General features: G+C 40.6%; 1 protein-coding gene across 12 annotated transcripts in view; it reads right to left on the reverse strand.

Annotated features, from left to right (window-relative positions):
- The window catches only part of ap3b2 (adaptor related protein complex 3 subunit beta 2), a 65,507-nt gene that overhangs the window by 3,430 nt on the left and 43,314 nt on the right, over positions 1 to 18,763 (reverse strand). For 8 of the 12 annotated variants that reach the window (XM_088340724.1, XM_088340722.1, XM_088340723.1 and 5 more), the window contains 10 exons: positions 16,474 to 16,588; positions 12,544 to 12,694; positions 12,314 to 12,479; positions 12,116 to 12,200; positions 8,826 to 8,935; positions 8,506 to 8,734; positions 6,174 to 6,258; positions 4,846 to 4,943; positions 2,236 to 2,256; positions 1,681 to 1,819 (listed from right to left, as the gene is read on the reverse strand). In XM_088340724.1, coding sequence (XP_088196850.1) covers positions 1,681 to 1,819; positions 2,236 to 2,256; positions 4,846 to 4,943; positions 6,174 to 6,258; positions 8,506 to 8,734; positions 8,826 to 8,935; positions 12,116 to 12,200; positions 12,314 to 12,479; positions 12,544 to 12,694; positions 16,474 to 16,588 — 1,199 coding nt within the window. The remainder of the gene's footprint in view (positions 1 to 1,680; positions 1,820 to 2,235; positions 2,257 to 4,845; positions 4,944 to 6,173; positions 6,259 to 8,505; positions 8,735 to 8,825; positions 8,936 to 12,115; positions 12,201 to 12,313; positions 12,480 to 12,543; positions 12,695 to 16,473; positions 16,589 to 18,763) is intronic. The other 4 variants (XM_088340728.1, XM_088340727.1, XM_088340725.1 and 1 more) reach the window with 1 other exon arrangement.

An 18,763-nucleotide genomic window follows, 5' to 3' on the forward strand; every position in this document is an offset into this window, starting at 1 on the left:
CGCCTTATAATACAGTGCGCCTTATATATGGATCAATATTAAGTCGCAAAGTTTTGCAACTAATGAAAGCAGACGCCGACTAGATTTTCCCCCGAACGCAAAAGTAGTCCGCGGTGTATGCTGGGATTTATATACCGGCGTTTCATTGGCTAACCAATGTGTCAATCATCATTTGAATCCATCACTATTGGCTAAAGTTATTCAGAGGTAAAGGCTAAAGGGGCAAAACAAAGCCTGCAATTGGCCGAAAAAGATATGTCAATCATCAGTTGAATCGATCCTTATTGGCTAAAGTTATCGGAGGTAAAGGGGGCGGATACTTTTTATCATTTACAGGCTGGCATAGGCTAAAGGGGCAAAACAAAGCCTGCAATTGGCCGAAAAAGATGAATGTGAATAGCATGTTGGGTTGACGGCATAGAGAAAACAGTATTTTACTTTTCTGTGCTGTATTTGTAAATATTTTACTCTCCTGGATTTACTACACTCACGGATATAAGAGGACCATGGTTGCACATTATTATTGAACACAACGACTTCGGTAAGCTACTCCGGCTATATATTTTCCCAGTATCTTGTTTCAGAGTGATATCGATGTTTCTGTGATGGGTCTTTTTTTAAAGTAAACTCAGTTCCAAGTGTTTATTGTCATATGCACAGTAAAGTTGCGAGCGAAAAAGAAAATAGAAACTAAGGAATGGTTGGCATTTCTTGAATCGCAAGACTTTAACCTTCGGATTGATATTTGGAACGATGCATTTAAGTGACATCGTACAGACACCGCATCCGCACGTGTCTGCGACACGTATTTGCTTCTTTGCAAGCTTTCGGAATGTTAAGGGGGTAATAAGTTTGACTGAACTATCTGACTGTTTTGTCGACGTTCCCATTGTAGCGCCTTATAAACCGGTGCGCCTTATGTATGGAAGATATAGGACCAAAAATTATTTTTTGGGGGTGCGCCCTATAACCCGGTGCGCCCTATAGTGCGGAAAATACGTTAACCAGAATATCTCAGGTTTTAGTTTATTTGTAATTGCTACGTGCAAAACAAGTTACCAGTAGGTACAGTAGATTCTCAGAAAACAAACCAGACCCAGTATTCATAATAAGCACGCCTTGAAGGCTGTGCAATTGGGAAAATAGTTCAAAGGGGTGTGTTCGAAAAAATACCAGTGTCTGCTGTTGACTGTACTAACTCAAAACAATTTTGTATTTCCAAAGGAAAGGTAGGATTTAGCAATCCGAATAGAATCAGCTTTCCCACGCTTTTTGGTCATATCACATTAACTGGTCCATAAAAATGTTTTATAGGACACTAATAAGTTTAGTTTGTTTTAATATTGGACAACTGCAAAGGAGATTGGTTATTTCAACTATTTTACCTCACTGTGTTTCTTATTTGAATATTATGCACTATTTACATCATTTTCACTCTCGTCCAATCATGTTTCTGTTCTCTGATCCCCGCACTCTTAAGGGGGGATTTGCTTTTGTAACCTAGGGGATTTCATCAAATAAAAACTCAGGGGGGCGCTTTTAGACCAAGTAAGAATTATCTGAGGTTTGAGTGTTCTCCTTGCAGATTCAAAATCCATAGATGTCTTCTCTTCTTAATTTGAGTGTCTACCAAAATTTAGACTTCTCAGGCACATTAAACTACCAGAAAAGAGCTTCTACCTGCACTCCTTGTCAGAACCGCAAGGCACCCTGCTGAGGTTGGCAGCTGCAGTCACCCTCTGGACGATGGCATGTTCGTTTCGGCACTTTTCATGCAGCTTTAGCTTCTCCGTGATCTCGTTCATGCCCATCAGCTGACCTGGTGGGGCACAGAAGCAAAATGTCACTTTTCAAACATCTGCCACGCCCTTTTGAGCATATTTCAGGTGCCCCAGAGGTCTTTTCAGACTAATGAACGGATAAAAAGGGAAGTTAAGTGAGGATACAGGGGGTGGCCTAGATCCTTTGAGCTGGTGCACCGGATGGGGGGTTTCAGCCCCACATCAGAAGAAAAACAAGAGGGCTTGGTTATAATCATTGGGTCAGAACCTTCTGGATTGTTTTCAAATGTTTCAATTAACACAACAGAATCCACAAAATCCATGAAGTTGAGCAGTCCCCGCTGCGGATTGCTGCTGATAAGGGGCTGAAGACTGGTGTGTGTGGTCCTGGGTTAGAGTTTTGAAAAGCTTTGGGTTGGGGTGCAGCAAAAGCAGTAGACGGAAGGCAACTCACCCAGACGCTGTAGGAGCATTTCTATGGAGAATGGTGCACAATTGAGCAAGTAAGTTAGTCACCGATGTATTCCAACCAAAAAGAACCATAAGTCAACAATTGGAATACTTGGGGTTTGACACAATTTGCCAACTTTTTGGGTTAAAAAAGTCAGTTTATTTATCTGCACCGCTTATCCTCAGTAGGGTCGCGGGGGTGCTGGAGCCCAACCCAGATATCTTTGGGCAGTGAGCAGAGGACACCCTGAACTGGTGGCCAGACAGTCGCAGGGCACACAGGGACAGACAATTCGCTCAATCCCACCTAGGGACAATGTGGACAGGAAAATTAACCTGACATGCATGTTTTAGGAATGGGGGAGGAAACTGGAGTGCCCAGAGGAAACCCACACAAGCACAGTGAGAACATGCAAACTCCACACAGGAGGTTTGATCTCATGACCTCAGAACAGTGCCGCACACGCGCTAACCAATGCGTCGCCGTGCTGCCCCCAGTTTATTTATCCATCCATCCATTATCTGCACTGCTTATCCTCAGTAGGGTCGCGGGGGTGCTGGAGCCCATCCCAGCCATCCCTGGACAGTGGCAAGGGACACCCTGAACTGGTTGCCAACCAGTCGGAGGGAACACAGAGACAGACAACTCACTCGCTCATTCACACCTAGGGACAATTTGGACCGGCCAATTAACACGCATGTTTTTGGAATGTGGGAGGAAACTGGAGTGCCCGGAGGAAACTCACACAAACACGGGGAGACCATGCAAACTCCACACAGGAGGTTTGATCTCATCACCTCAGAACTGTGCCGCACACGCGCTAACCACTGCGGCGCCGTGCTGCCCTCAGTTTATTTATGTTTATTCAAAAATAATTGGATTCAGAAAGTAATTAAAAGTTCAACGCACTAAAATGAATATATTTCTATATTTTAAGAATTTGCTTAGGTGGACAAACATTATATAGTGAACTATCTAAGCCAGGGGTCGGGAACTTGTGGTTCGCTAGCCATTAATTACTCTTTTCATGATTATAAATGACTCGGGGATAGAATAGAACTTGCCCAATAATTTAGCGCACAGTTAAATGCGCAGCTGCTTGTTGTATGTGCCAAGCCAGGGTATTACTGACCATAAGGAGGGTTTAGTCCAGTATATGTAGGACACAATTGAAATTATACCAACAGACCTTGTTTTGGCTGTAAATATCGAAACAATCCTGAATATCGAAGCTTACTAAGAATTTTATGTTTATTGTTTCAGCAATTCATAATTAAAAGACCTACAACAAACTTTAAATACCCAAAAGCTCTAGAGAAGCACCGATAGCAATTGGATTGGGTGAGTAGTAGGAATGGGCGGAGTTATACACAGGACAGAACACACGCACCCCTTTCTCCCCCAGCGCCGTCTGCACTGAAGGTAAATACGTTGGTCTCCTTGTTTGCAGTATTTTGTGACATTTTTACGCAAAAACTTTGCTTGCACCTTGTTTTAAAACCATTATCTATGACAAAAGTGACACTCTAAATGAGTTTCAACACTCTTGAGTAACTGCGGGAGGGAGACAGATTTTAAGTGATATATTTATATTGATATATTATTATTTCATAGATTTGATCAAATCATCCAACTGTCACGGTTGCCATGGCACCCAATTGGCCCCGCCCGTGTGGCGCCAGCTGCGGCTCGTTAACAGATTGGCTTTCTGTCTATTTTAAGATCAGCGCTGTCACGCTTCCTTTGTCAGCCCGTCAACGAACTTCTGCCCCGCAAGACATGGGTATATATATATATATATATATATATATATATATATATATATATATATGTATATGTGTGTGTGCGTGTGTATGTATTATATACATTCCTGATACCTGTCTAAATGGTTTTAATTTCTAATTGAAACAAGTCAATTCATTCATTCCAGACTCAAACATTCTCTCAACTTTGTTATCTTAAAGTTATCACTTCAAAAAATATTATGCAAATACTTAAACAGTGAGGTAAAATTTGAAACATGAAAAACGTGAAATGTATCATGTAGAAACCTAAAATAAAAAATGAAAAATAAAATTAACAAGTAAAGATGTGAAACGTATGCATAAAAAGGCAGTAACTTAACTTAAATTTAGGAAACATTTTGTAAATACATGAAATTATGTAAAAATTTAAATAAATAATCATTTTTATTTTATACAATTGTGACATTGTCGGCAATAAAAATAAATATCTACTATGTCGTAAGAAAAAAAAAATTACTTAAAAGGGACACTGTGCAATATTTGACCACTAAATGATGTTTTATCGTGTTGTGCCACTGAAAACATGTATGCTACAAAGCACAAGGTAGAATAAATGTACAAAAAGTTAAAGTGACCAGAAACCGCACCATATGTCTTCTCAGTTTTTTGCCCAGCCTTTCACAAGGCTTTTAGGGGTACCCGCGGCAGCAAGATGGCAGACAATCATGTCATCTCTCTCTCGATGAACCTAATGTTATGTGAAATATTCCAATCTCTCTTGTATTTTGAATAATACACAATGTTCCTTTAAAGACGATGAACTTCATCGTTTGTACTGTATCTCTTTTCCAGGTGATTTTTCGCTCACCTTGCTCCTTTTTAAACTCGTTCTCGGTCATGAAAACGGGCTTCATCAGCTCTCCGACCGGCGGCTGGATGGACACAAAAAACTTCCTGCTGTTGGTGCTGCAACAACAACAACAAAAATTGGGATTAGACTCAAGAATTGTCCACAAGATCTCTATGGGGTTTAAGTCAGGGGATTAACCCTAATTCTATCCTGATTCAGCCATTCCATTACCACTTTTGTTGTGTGTTTGGGGTCATTGTCCTGTTGGAAAACCCAACTGCGCCCAGAACCCAATCTTCGGGCTGATGACTTTAGGTTATCTTGAAGAATTTTATCCCGTTTACTCTCTGTAAAGCAGCAAAGTTCCATTTGCAGCAAAACAGCTCCACAGCATAATCCAACCACCACCATGTTTGACGGTAGGCATGGTGTACTTGGGGTTAAAGGCTTCACCTTATTCTTGGGCATTGTGGCCAAATAGCTCAATTTTTGTTTCGTCTGACCACAGAACTTTCCTCCAGAAGGTCTTATCTTTGTCCATGTGATCAGCAGCAAACTTCTGTCGAGCCTTGAGGTGCCGCTTTTGGAGCAAGGGCTTCCTTGTTGCACGGCAGCCTCTCAATCCATGGAGATGCAAAACACGCTTGACTGTGGACACTGACACCTGTGTTCCAGCAGCATCTAATTCTTGGCAGATCTGCTTTTTGTAAATTCTCAGTTGAATCTTCACCCTCCTGACGAATTTTCTCTCAGCAGCAGGTAATAACTTGCGTTTTCTTCCTGATCGTGGCAGTGACAAAACGGTACCATGCACTTTATACTTATAAACAATTGTTAGCACTGTTGCTCTTGGGACCTGCAATTGCTTTGAAATGGCTCCAAGTGACTTTCCTGACTTGTTCAAGTCAATGATTCGCTTTTTCAGATCCACGCTGAGCTCCTTTGACTCTCCCATTGTAGCATTTGCATCCAATGAGCCCCATTTAGTCAGCCTCAGAGAAGTCACAAGCTATAGTCATTCATACTCACTCACAAGAAGTCAAGAGGCCGTGCAATGAAGCTCGTTTCACTGACAACAATCTAAGTCACCAAAATTGCTAATTCAAGCTGCTGTAAGTATTTTTTTGACCCAGCAGATTTCATCACTCTTTCTGTTAACCCATAACAAAGTCATAAAAGAACCAAACCTCATGAATGTTTGTGCGACATAGAACTATCTGTTCCAATCACTCTATTAGAGAAAAGTCACAGAGTTGTAGAAATAACTGTAAAATCAAGAGAGCCATTACATTATGTTTGTGCTTTATATTTTGCATGCAGAATCAATAGAAGCCAATCATTCTTACCACAGCTGAAAATTTGCCGCTTGTGTCGAATCGCAGAAGTCAATGCCCATCACGGCGACAGCCGTCTCTCCCGGAGGAAGTGACTCTGAATACAGGAGGCGAGAAAATATTTAGATATAGTATAGAGTTTTGAATTGAATTCGATTGATTTAAATCACGGAGTCTTTGAATAAAGTGCATTTCAATTTTCTGCAACAAAGCACCACTGTCGTGTGAAAATAACGAATCTATGAGAATTGCTTCTGTTTGTCCATTATCTAACTCGACTCTTAATGGTTTATCAAAAAGTTATTTAAATGGATAGTGGGTAATAATTAACAACTAGAGGTCATTGTTACTTAAAAAAAAGCTGAAGCCTGTGCATTCGAAGAAGACACACTATGGAAGCCGGAGGGTTAACGCTTTGCAAAATCCAAAGGCATACTTCCATTCATTGTCAAGTTAGCATGGATAATTTTCAGCTAACCATAGGACAGAAAAGCTGCTGTTAATCCCCGCCAGCGACGACAAATGAGCGTGCAAGCTGAACGCACGGAGCGACTGAAAAGAGCGAATAGCTGGGGTTGGTCAGAGCTTGTGGAAGTGGTTAGTGGGAGAAGCTACTAAAAACGACAGTAAAACGAAGAAAACGTAGCGAACAATAATAATAGTGACGAGCAGCCGGCCATACCTTGCAGCCGAAATGCTAACATACGTGGCTAGAGAAGGAAACAGTGGAGGACAAAAGTTTCCAAAATCAATGGACTCTGCGATCATAACATTTGTGGCTCAACCATGTGAGGTAAGTGGCCGTAAAGAGCTAAAAGCAACACAGGGACAAGCTACCTCCACAAAATTCTTATTTGGGCTTTTGCGGTAATAAGATGGCAGCCAAACATGTCAGCTTCTTAAGAATTGTGTACAATAATTACATTTTTGAACCATAAGTCATGTTTAGGAGATAGCACGTATGTTTTTGCTTATAATTTGAATCAACACACCATCCCCACAGTCAAACATGGTGGTGGTAGCATCATGGTTTGGGCCTGCTTTTCTTCAGTAGGGACAGGGAAGATAGTTAAAATTGATGGTAAGATGGATGGAGCCAAATACAGGACCATTCTGGAAGAAAACCTGATGGAGTCTGCAAAAGACCTGAGACTGAATCAATAGTGTTTTATATAAATCAGGGTTCCTACACATTTTTCACAGCCAAATACAGGCACTTTTCAGGAATTTCCAAACCTTTTTTTTTTTTCAAATTCTCCAGTACCATGAAAAGAAAAGAAATGAGTGTGAAGTATGTATTTTCCCTATCCACAAACATATCTATGATTTACATATACTATTTTTAATCCTGCGTGTGCTTTTATCAAGACATTTGATTTTTAGATCTTGATTAAATTACGAATATATTTGTGGATCTGAACAATACGTGTGTAAAGATTTTCTAGACAAATCTTTCTTTTATAGGTGTTGGGTAAAAATTAAAGAAATATGTAGCTTACATTTTCAGTTGCAGGAAAATCTTCCCATTACAATTTACCACCGGGAAACCTTTTTTTTTTAATGGCGAATAACAAATGTTCATAATTGATATCCTTGCACTAATACATGTAAATGATGCTTCGTAGGACAATGCCATACAAACTAATGCCAGTTGCCGTTAATCACAAGGGAAAAATAAATTGTTAGATGATTAAAATAGGTCACTGGGTATGTTGTCACCATAACATGAGTGTTCCAGCTATATCAAGTTTATTATATAATCATCACATCATTACTTTGATAATTACATTACATTAATCATTTTGGTTGTAAATGCACATGATATTTATCCACAAATTTACTTGCTGAAGGTATTCTTTCATATCAGTGTACTTCTCAGCAATGGTCTTATCAGACAACCTTGAACATTTTTTACTATAAGAGAGGGGCAAAGACATTCTTGCTTGCCTTTTGGTGGGAGAACGCTTCTCCATTCATTGGTCCTGAGTGCACTCTGACTTTATCTTTATTTTAAAACTTTGTAATAAATGTCCTGAATTTCTTCTCTCCAGCTCTATATTTCCAAGGTCCTAATACTCGGTCTAGTTCCGGAAAAGAACACGCGGCGAGACATCAGAATGTCCTTTGCCTTCAAAATTCAATGGCAAAGAGAAGCCACAAGAAAGCAGTGTCGGCGTCATTTTTAAGCTTAATACCTTTAAAACTTGTTGTAAAACCTGGCAACAATTATAATCATTTACAAGCACTTCACCCAAAATTCAAGTACTTTTTACCCTTGAAATGAAAACATTGAAATCCAAATGTTCTCAAGGATTTCAAGCACCCATACAAACCCCTGACTCACCAATCTCCAGGAACTCCTTGACCCTCATGCCAGACTGCAGCTTGACGTCCTCGATGTGCAAGTTCTTGACTTCAGAGCCGGCACTGTTGGCGAACTGCATCTGCACCGCCACCATGTTGGCGTCCGGACCGAACGTCTGGCGGCTGAAGCAGTACTCCACCGATAGGCCCTCGCCAGTAATGCGGTGCAGCAGCTCGTAGCTTTTCTGCGCGCCTGATGGCGAGATGGCCTGTGTCGTGGAAAAAGAAGGATTCTGTACTCCCCGATTGTGAATAACTCCTCTCCTATTTCCTGTAAATCCAATCAAAGTATGCCATCACCGTGGGAGAGAGGACCGAGTCGGATAAAGACAAGCCCTCCAGGTCTGTCACCAGGCTGCTAGACAGTACGGAGTTGACGGGCGTCACTTGAGACGAAGGTGCCGGTTCGACTAAAGAGGTGGAAACACAAAGGGGGCCATTATTCCATTGCAACATGGCCGATTAGAAAATTAAAAATGATTTGGTTTATAAAAAAACAAACTAATATTTTGTTTCACTGCCATATAATTTGGCTCATTGTAAATCTATCCATCCATTATCTGCACCGCTTATCCTCAGTAGGGTCATGGGGTTGCTGGAGCCCATCCAGGCAGTGGGCAGGGCACACCCTGAACCGGTTTCCAGACAATTCACTCGCTCATTCAGACCTGGGGACAATTTGGACTGGCCAATTAACCTGATATGCATGTTTTTTGCAATGTGGGAGAAAACCCATGCAAGCACGGGGAGAACATGCAAACTCCACACAGGAAGGTTCGATCTCATGACCTCAGAACTGTGCCACATACGAGCTAACTACTGCGCCGCCGTGCTTCTCATTGTAAATGATTTTTTTTATAAGAATAATTTTTAGAAAGGTATTATGCACCATAGCAGATAATATAGAGTTTAATTGTTATTTTATTAGAAATATAATTTTAAAACATAATTAAAAAAGAAACTGTGCAAGGCATATGGCCAATGGGCTTGGCAAGAACATATAATCTAAAAGTATATAAATGAAAAGAAAACTATATAGAAGGAAACAGTTGGTTGGATGCCTTAACCACCCGAGTTGTAGGGGCACCATTTCTTGGGAAAGTACAGCCTGGAGGTGCCCATCGCTCTCCAGGCCAACATATGTTTCCTCCCAGTCTTAAACAGAGACCTTTTGCGTGTTAGGGGAATTTGCTAACTTCACTACGGAAAGCTTCTTGCTGTACATGCTCAAGACACACCACAGGAAATTATGCCCCTACGACCAAAGTGGTTAAGGGATCCGACCAACCAATAGAAGGAAATAAAATAGTAATCATGATGTTGGGAAAGATAATTAAAAAATAAATAAAAACATTTAAGTAAGAAAAAAGGAAACAAATGAAAATAAAACTGAATAAGAAAATATAAAGTAAATAAAATAAAGTAAATAAATAAGTGATGTTCATTCATCAACATTATAGTATGAAAAACAAGAAAAGGAAATAAATGAAAACAAAACGAGTGGAATAAAATCAAATAATAAACAAAATAATCATAATAGAGGAATAAATGATGTTTTATTAATTAACTTAAAAAGGAGGAGTAAATAAATGAAAAGAAAACTGAATATATGGAAATAAAAATAATGATTTTCTATGTATAAATAAATAGATGAACAAATTATTTAATAAACTTATATCTCATCTCATTATTATTTATTATTATCTCATTAGCCGTACCGCTTATCCGCATTAGGGTCGCGGGGGGGCTGGAGCCCATCCCGGCCATCTCCGGGCAGTGGGCAGGGGACACCCTGAACTGGTTGCCAGCCAATCGCAGGGCACACAGGGACAGACAACTCATCCACTCATTCACACCTATGGACAATTTGGACCGGCCAATTCACCTGAAATGCATGTTTTTGGAACGTGGGAGGAAACCGGAGTGCCCGGAGGAAACCCACGCAAGCACGGGAAGAACATACAAACTCCGCACAGGAAGTCTGGAGCTGGATTTGAACCCACGACAGGTTCCCATGACATGAACTGTGCCGCACAAGCGCTAACCACTGCGCCGCCCTGCTGCCCAATAAACTTTTATATTGATGATTAAATAAATAAATAAACTAATTAGGAAACATATAGAACAGAGGTGTCCAAACTTTTCAGTAAGCAGGCCAGATTTGGTAAGATCAAAATGTGTGAGGGGCGACTATTCAGCCTGGTTTACTTTAAACTGTCTTTCATAAATTCACCCTCAGTGCTTGGCGATTACCGTGGCAACCTCGTCACTCGCTTATGTATTATTTTCATCTGACTTGCAAGCTCCTGTAAAAAAGCGCTGCGGTGCCATAAAAACAGCTTCCAGTAGCTTCACCTTTCCACAGCGTTTGTTTCCTGTTAGCTTTTTGTAGTCAGTATGTTTCATCTGGCAGTGTCTCTTTATATTATATTCTTTGAAAATAGCCAAACTCTTGGCAAATTAGGGAGACAATTGTTTCAGATTTTGGTGAAAAAATACTAAAATTTCCACTTGTCCTGGAAGCGGCGGCCCTCACAGTGAACTTCCCTATTTTTCATTTACAGTCGCCATGTCGGAAATGGGGTGGGCTAAAAGTTCTTGCGGAAAGCCAAGGGCAAGTTGGCCAAAGGGCCATCATCTGGTGAAATGTAGAATTTTCTTGTTTTGTACACATTTACTTTATACTCCAGACAACATTACTGGCGGGTCACATATTAATATGTAATGAAAGAGGCCGCAGGCCAGTAAGGATTTTATCAAGGCCCTTAATTGGCTGCCGGGCCGGACCCTTGGATATGTCTGATTTTGACGAATAAACGGATAAATGAATATAATAAAGCGAATTGTTACTTGATTTGTACACATTTCTAATACTATGCTTTCAAACCTTTATTTAAATACAGACAACAATTCAGACTTTTTCAGGGTAAGCTCTGAATATTGCATAATTTGATATACTTATTAATATGTCATAATTACTGATGTGACTCACCTCGTCCGGTTCATTTGGCGCCAACCGCCACGAGTTCTGACTGGCTCCCTGTCACTATTTGAACCTAGTCCTGTCTGTTCCCTGTTGTCAGTCCATCTGTGAACCTCAGTGTACACTAGGCAAGCCTTTTTCGACCCTGACTCCCACCTGTCCTGTTTTTTTCTCCCGTCTGTTTCCAGCTACGACATGTTTTGCTCCTGGCGACGTCTGTTCTCCCGTCCCGGTTTACGACCTCTTCTTTTCTCCCGTTCTGGCTTACGACTCGTTTCCGACCCCGACCACGCCTTACTCTCCCAGTCCCGGCTACCGACCAGTTTTTCCATCCCTGACAACGCCATCGCTCGTTTTCGGATCCCAGTCCGAATCCGAGAGCGACTTGCTTCCCGCATCCAGCGAACTCCGGTTCATGGGTGCAGCCCTTCCTCTTTCTTTCAATAAAGCTTGTGGTAAATGTCACGCAACTGGGTCCTGTTTCCGTTCTGATCCTGACACAATACCTAAAATGTGCTAAATTAACTGCCAACAAATTCTTACACAGGGGATGTATACCAATTGCGATGCAATAAATACATAATGAAATAATTAGTAAGTAACTCACAGTCATCAAGGTCAAGCAGTGACATTTCTTTCTTTTCCTTCTTGTCTTTGGTGACAGGCTTGGGTGGTGCTTTTGAGTGGACTGGCTGAAAAAAATAAGCAGACCATTTTTAGTTTTTAAACCTGGCTCACCGCAGTTTAGTTGTATTTAGGCTCAAATTAAGAACAAAATCAATGTTTATCTTCATATATCATTTACTTTTTTCTTGTTTTTGACATCCGAGTCCGATTCCGATTCTTCCGATTCCGAAGGGCTGCTTTCCGAACTGCTCTCCTCGTCTTGGTCCGACTCAGATTCTGATTCGCTCTTGGGTCGTTTACTTTTCCTGGCGCTCTTCCGCTCGTCCTCGTCGCTGCTCTGCTCACTGATACATAATCATGAATAAATAGAATTCCTATCATGGCTCAGAAACCATAAAACAATCTCACCTTTCCCTTCTTCGCACAGCCTTTTTGAGTTCTTTTTTCTTCTTGTCTTCCTCGTCCGAGTCAGAAGATTCCTCGCTTTCTTCGCTCTCAGATGCGGAGGCGCTCCCGGCGCTCCCGCTTCCGCTTCCGGAGCCGCTGGAGGAATAGGACTCTGCAGGGAAAAATGTTGAATCTTATTGATTTGGAAATTGATTGCTTTTACTCTGCCAATAGGCAAAGTTCAACAGTTAAAGTGACACTGTGAAATTCACCATTAAAGGTCATTTTAACTTAAAATGGAGCTCAAGTGTGAGCGTTCGAAGAAGACGCAATCCGGAAGCACACTTGGAAAAATCCGGAAGTATAATTCTATATTTCCTATGCGAGTAACGGAATTTCAGTCACTGACAAGACATGAAAGCTGATGTTAATCCCAGAGAAGCATAACAGATGATTTTATGAGTTAAATACAACAGGAGCGGCTGAAAAGAGCAAATAGCTGGAGTTGGTCAGAGCTGATGTAAGTTGCTAACTTTATAATTCAGCACTATAACCTACTAAAAATGCCTGTAACCAGTATTTGTCAAGCATTAGGATGCTGAATTACAAAATTTAGGGACATTTGCTCTTATGTGCAGTTGTGAAAGGCGAGTGACATCAAAAGACGACGCAGGAGCAGCTAACAATAACAAGTGGTGAGCCATAGCTTCAGCAAAGTAGGTAATATCACTGACTAGAAAGGAAAACAGTGGTAAAAGATGAAAATTCCTAAATCATAACACTCAGCAACGTTCAGCTGTTAAAGATGAGTGACAATGAAGGGCAAAACAGAAGCAGCTAACAATAACAATAGCAGCTAGCAGTGAGTTATAGCCTGCACCCAAGTGGCTAACATGACCCTAGAGAGGGAAAGTGTGGAAGAAAGGTCAAATATCCTTGAATCATGGAACTAAAAACATTCACTTGCATGACCAGCTGTGCAGGACAAACCAGGACAAGCTAACAATAACGGCGAGTCATAGCCTGCAGCCAAGTGCCTACCATGGGTAGCTAGAGAAGGAAAAAGTGGAAAGATGACTGAATTATAGGACTCCATGATATGTAGGGCCAATGTTCCCTCTAATTTTCCACGGGTCTGAACAGTCACACAAAGTCGGTGAGCAATGCTTGAAAAAACAGTGAGCAACAGCAATCCCAAGTATGGCAACTAAGTCATTAGTAGTACGATACACAACTGTATTTAATCACATTTTTTAGTGGAAGTACAATGTTGGCAACAAGATTGACTTGATATCATTGGAAATTATTTGAATGCAACACAAACTTTTTCTTCTTTTTCCGTTTTTTTTCCATTTTTTTAATACCTTTAAAAATATCATTGTGTTTATTTTTTTCCTAGTTGTTACTTTTTTCTTTTTGTTCTCTATTTACTTTTTTCCTTTGTTTCTTTCTTTTCTTTTTTCCTGGCTTTTTCTGAATTTTTCTTTCTTTTTTCTCTTCCTTATGTTTCTTTTTTTTCTCAGCTTTTCACTACTTTTTCATTTTGGTATTTTTTTCTTTTTTGTTGTATTCCCCCTTCCTTTAAGTCATTCTGTGCATAATTTTACATAATATTTGGTCATATAGGGATGAAAGAAGCAAAAACAACCTGAAGAGCCGTTTAGGACCCGAAAGAGCCGGTTCCTTTTAGTGAGCCGAGCCGGTTCTCGGAAATTTCTACTGACTTTACTCAACTTCGTTCTACTTCGTACTAGACTTCCAAATCCCTCATTAAGAACACAATGTCAGGGGAACCCTTGTATTTTTACCTTCATGCACTGTAACTTTGACTTAATTCGCTTCTTAATTAGCAATTTTGAGCCCTGATTTTTGTGAGCTGGCTAGATTTTCTTGTGCGTGGAAAAGCTCTGGGTAGTGCGCATTTTAGATTTTCTTGTGCGCTGAGAATTGCGGGCAGTGCGCGATTGCGCACGCGCGCAGCTTAGAGGGAACATTGTGTAGGGCTCAGCTATGGAAGGTAGAGGGGGCTTTATGTGCTAAAAGCACCACCTGGTACAGGCTACTATTGCAAAATGGTCATTCGGGCTTCCTTAGTAGTAGGATAGCGACCAAACATGTGAATTTCTTTAGGTCATGTTATACAAAGTTCGAAACCTGCGAGTCTTTAAAAATATAATGATTATTGTGTTTTCGTATACTCCTTTAATTATCTATGTTTTATTTGAACAAATGCCGTCTTTCTACACCACTGGAGCTAAAAAAAAATCTTGGCCCACTCCTCCACACAGATCTTCTCTAGATCAGTGAGGTTTCTGGGCTGTCTCTGAGAAACACAGAGTTTGAGCTCCCTCCTAAGATTTTAAATTGGGTTCACGTCTGGAGACTGGAAAACCTTGATATGCTTCTTACGTAGCCACTCTTGGTTTTCCTGGCTGTGTGCTTGGGTTGTTGTCGTGTTGGAAGACCCAGCCACCACCCATTTTCAATGCTCTGACTGAAGCAAGGAGGTTGTTCCCCGAAATCTCACAATACACGGCCCCAGTCATCCTCTCTTTAATTCAGTGCACTCGTCCCATCCCATGTGCAGAAAAACACTCCCAAAGCATGATGCTACCACCCCCATGCTTCAAAGTAGGGATGGTGTTCTTCTGCATTCTTTTTCCTCCAAACACGCTTAGTGGAATTATGACCAAAAAGCTCTATTTTTGGTCTCAACTTTCTCCTATGATCCTCTGTATCATCCAAATGGTCATATGCAAACTTAAGACTGGCCTTGACATGTGCTTGTTTAAACAGTGTAAAGTAGATCATATTTAGTTAATTGTGTATTTCTCTGTGTTCTATGTTACAAATAATCCTGATGAATTTAACTCACATTTTAACTTGTATTTTCCTATTTGTATTTACTATTTTTGTATTTTAAACGTATAAACAATCATTAAAACACACACACATAGTCTGATTTTAATATACACAGTTATTTTTCGTTGTATGTATGGAAAGACGTATTTGTGACGTCATTGATGATTTCTGCGCATGCGCGAACCTTGAATAAAATCCGTTCGCTGCGTAGGAACGGTGTGAGACTCCACTTTTACGGTTCTCTCCTCACTGCGCAGTGAATGATTAAAACTACATTTGCCTCTCTTCCTGATCACCCCAGCTTTTAACGCTTTGAGAACATATTACCTTTAACAACTGGGGGAACCTTTCGTGCCATGCATGATTTCAAACAAAGATATCTTAGTGTTTTACCTACAGTAACCTTGGAAACGGTGGTCACAGCTCATTTCAGATCATTGACTAACTCCTGCCGTCTAGTTCCGGGCTGATTCCTCACCTTTCTTAGAATTGTTTGGACCCCACAAGGTAATATCTTGCATGGGGCTCCACTCCGATTGAGATTGACCGTCATGTTCATTGCTTCCATTTTCTAATGATTGCTCCAACAGTGGACCTTTTTTCACCAAGCTGCTTGGCAATTCCTCCGTAGCCCTTTGCGGCCTTGTACAATTTTGTCTCTGGTGTCTTTGGACAGCTCTTTGGTTTTAGCCATTTTACAAGTTAAAGTCTTTCTGATTGTATAGGGTGGACAGGTGTCTTTATGCAGCCAACGACCTCAAACACGTGCATCTGATTCAGGATGATACATGGAGTGCAGGTGGACTTCTATTGGGCGGACTAACAGGTCTTTCTGGGTCAGAATTCTAGATGATACACAGGTGTTCAAATACTTATTAGCAGCTGTATCACACAAATAAATCGTTAAAAAATCGTGCATTGTGATTTCTGGATTTTTCTTTTTAGTTTATCTCTCTCACAGTGGACATGCACCTATGATGAAAATTTAGGACCCCTTCATGATTTCTAAGTGGGAGAAATAGCAAAATAGGGTGTTCAAATACTTATTTACTTCACTGTATATATTTATATATAAATATTTGAACTTACCACTGTCTGCAGACTCGGTTGGCCCGGACTCGCCCTCGGAATCGGAATAAAATGGCTTCTCAACTTTTTTCTCCTTCCTCTTCTCTCGGCTGCTGCACTTGGTCCACTCGGGCACCTGCCGGGCGCAAAAAAGGTGAGAAAATATTTTTGAAATCAACAACCATCGACTGGAATCAAGCAGCGAGCAACGCGGGCTGAAAACGGCAACAGCTGCACGGAAGCCTCGGCCTTCAGAGCGATGCGGACGGATCAAGCCAGCCTGCCCTATTTGCCCATGTCTAGCTACAAAAGTCAACCCAGAATATTCGTAAAGATAGACATAAGCATCAGGTATTAGCTTTAGTGCATATTCTTTTAAACTTATATAGCGAACCCATTAAGAGAAGTGATGTCATTTAGGAGTGACTCTGGTAGGATGACAAAAAAATGCAAAATAATCATGTGAAAAAAGATTGTAGAATCTCTTATACGGCATGTGTATACAGTGGCTTGCGAAACTATTTGCCCCCTTTGAACTTTCTGACCTTTTGCCACATTTCAGACTTCAATCATAAAGATATAAAACTGTAATTTCTTGTGAAGCATCAATTATAAGTGGGAAACAATCCTGAAGTGGTACACACTTTATTGGATATGTTAAACTTTTTTAAAAAATAAAAAATGAAAAAGTTGGTGCGCAAAATTATTCAGCCCATTCGTATACAGCACAAATACGGCCTTTATGGAAGAGTGGCCAGAAGGAAGCCATTTTTTAAAGATATGCATAAAAAGTGTTGTTTAAGGTTTGCCACAAGCCAACTGGGAGACACACCAAACATGTGGAAGAAGGTGCTGATCAGATGATACCAAAATCAAACTTTTTGGCAATAATGCAAGACATTATGTTTGTCAAACATGGTAGTGGCAGAATCATGGTTTGGGCCTGATTTTCTTCAACAGGGACAGGGAAGATGGTTAAAATCAATGGGAGATGGATGGAGCCAAATTCAGGACCATTCTGGAAGAAAACCTGACGGAGTCCGCAAAAGACCTGGGACTGGGACGGAGATTTGTCTTCCAACAAGACAATGATCCAAAACATAAAGCAAAAGCTGCAATGGAGTGGTTCACCCAAAAACATATCAAGGTGTTAGAATGGCCAAGTCAAAGTTCAGACCTCGATCCAATTGAGAATCTGTGGAAAGAACTGGAAACTGCTGTTCACAAACGCTTTCCATCCAACCTCACTCAGCTAGAGCTGTTTTGCAAGGAGGAATGGGCAAAAATATCACTTTCTCAATGTGCAAAACTGATAGAGACATACGCCAAGCGACTTGCAGCTGTTTTGTGATTTCTTAAAAAAGTTTAAAATATCCCAAAAAAGTGTGTTCCACTTCATGATTGCGTCCCACTTGTTGTTGATACTTGACAAGAAATTACAGTTTTAAATCTTTATGTTTGAAGTCTGAAATGTGGCAAAAGGTCACAAAGTTCAAGAGGGCCAAATGGTTTCGCAAGCTGGAAATATGGCCGAAGGGCTTGTCATGGACAGGTGTCTATTCATTCATTTTATAAATGTTACTTGTCCTACTAATTTTAATGAAATTCTTTTTACAAAAGTACAATATTATCTACCACATGTGTCCCCAACCTTTTTGAAGCTAAGGGCTACTATCTGTTACGGATTCGCTTGAAGGGCTACCAGTTGGATACACATTGCTAAAACAACTTATGTTATTACTATGTTGTTAGCCCATGTACACCGGCTGAGACGCATTTGACTGATTGATTTTTGGAGTACTTAAACGCGTTCCTTTTAACTGTGCTGGGCTGGAGCGTTTGTTATACTTGTTAAACTTTGTGAACCTTCCGTGAGATTTCTGCAAGTTCTGTTTGACTCTGAGAAATGCCTAGTCTGTAAATTTGCCAGCGTTTGATCCGGTTTTGTTTTTGGTCTGATCCGTTTGTTTTTGGACATTCTTTTTCTTTTGAGTGGATTTCATCAATTCCCGGATCGATTGTGCACCCTCCTCCTCTTTCCCCAATAAATTGTGAGTATGTCTACGCGAATGGGTCCTTATTTCCTGTTACCCGCTCCGCTATGTGACACAGCTATTTTCGGGCAGTGGGCAGGGGACACCCTGAACTGGTTGCCAGCCAGTCGCAGGGCACACAGAGACGGACAACTTTATTAAAAAACTCACCCATAACAGATATTACAACTATTTTTCAAATTTAATTGTTCTCCTTATTGGACTAAAAATGGGACTAAATTGTCAAAACTTCTGAGTAGGGACACTATTAACACTTT

Source organism: Urocampus carinirostris, chromosome 7, assembly GCF_059441175.1.
Source record: "Urocampus carinirostris isolate Australia breed hairy pipefish chromosome 7, RoL_Ucar_1.0, whole genome shotgun sequence".
Lineage (NCBI taxonomy): Eukaryota > Metazoa > Chordata > Actinopteri > Syngnathiformes > Syngnathidae > Urocampus > Urocampus carinirostris.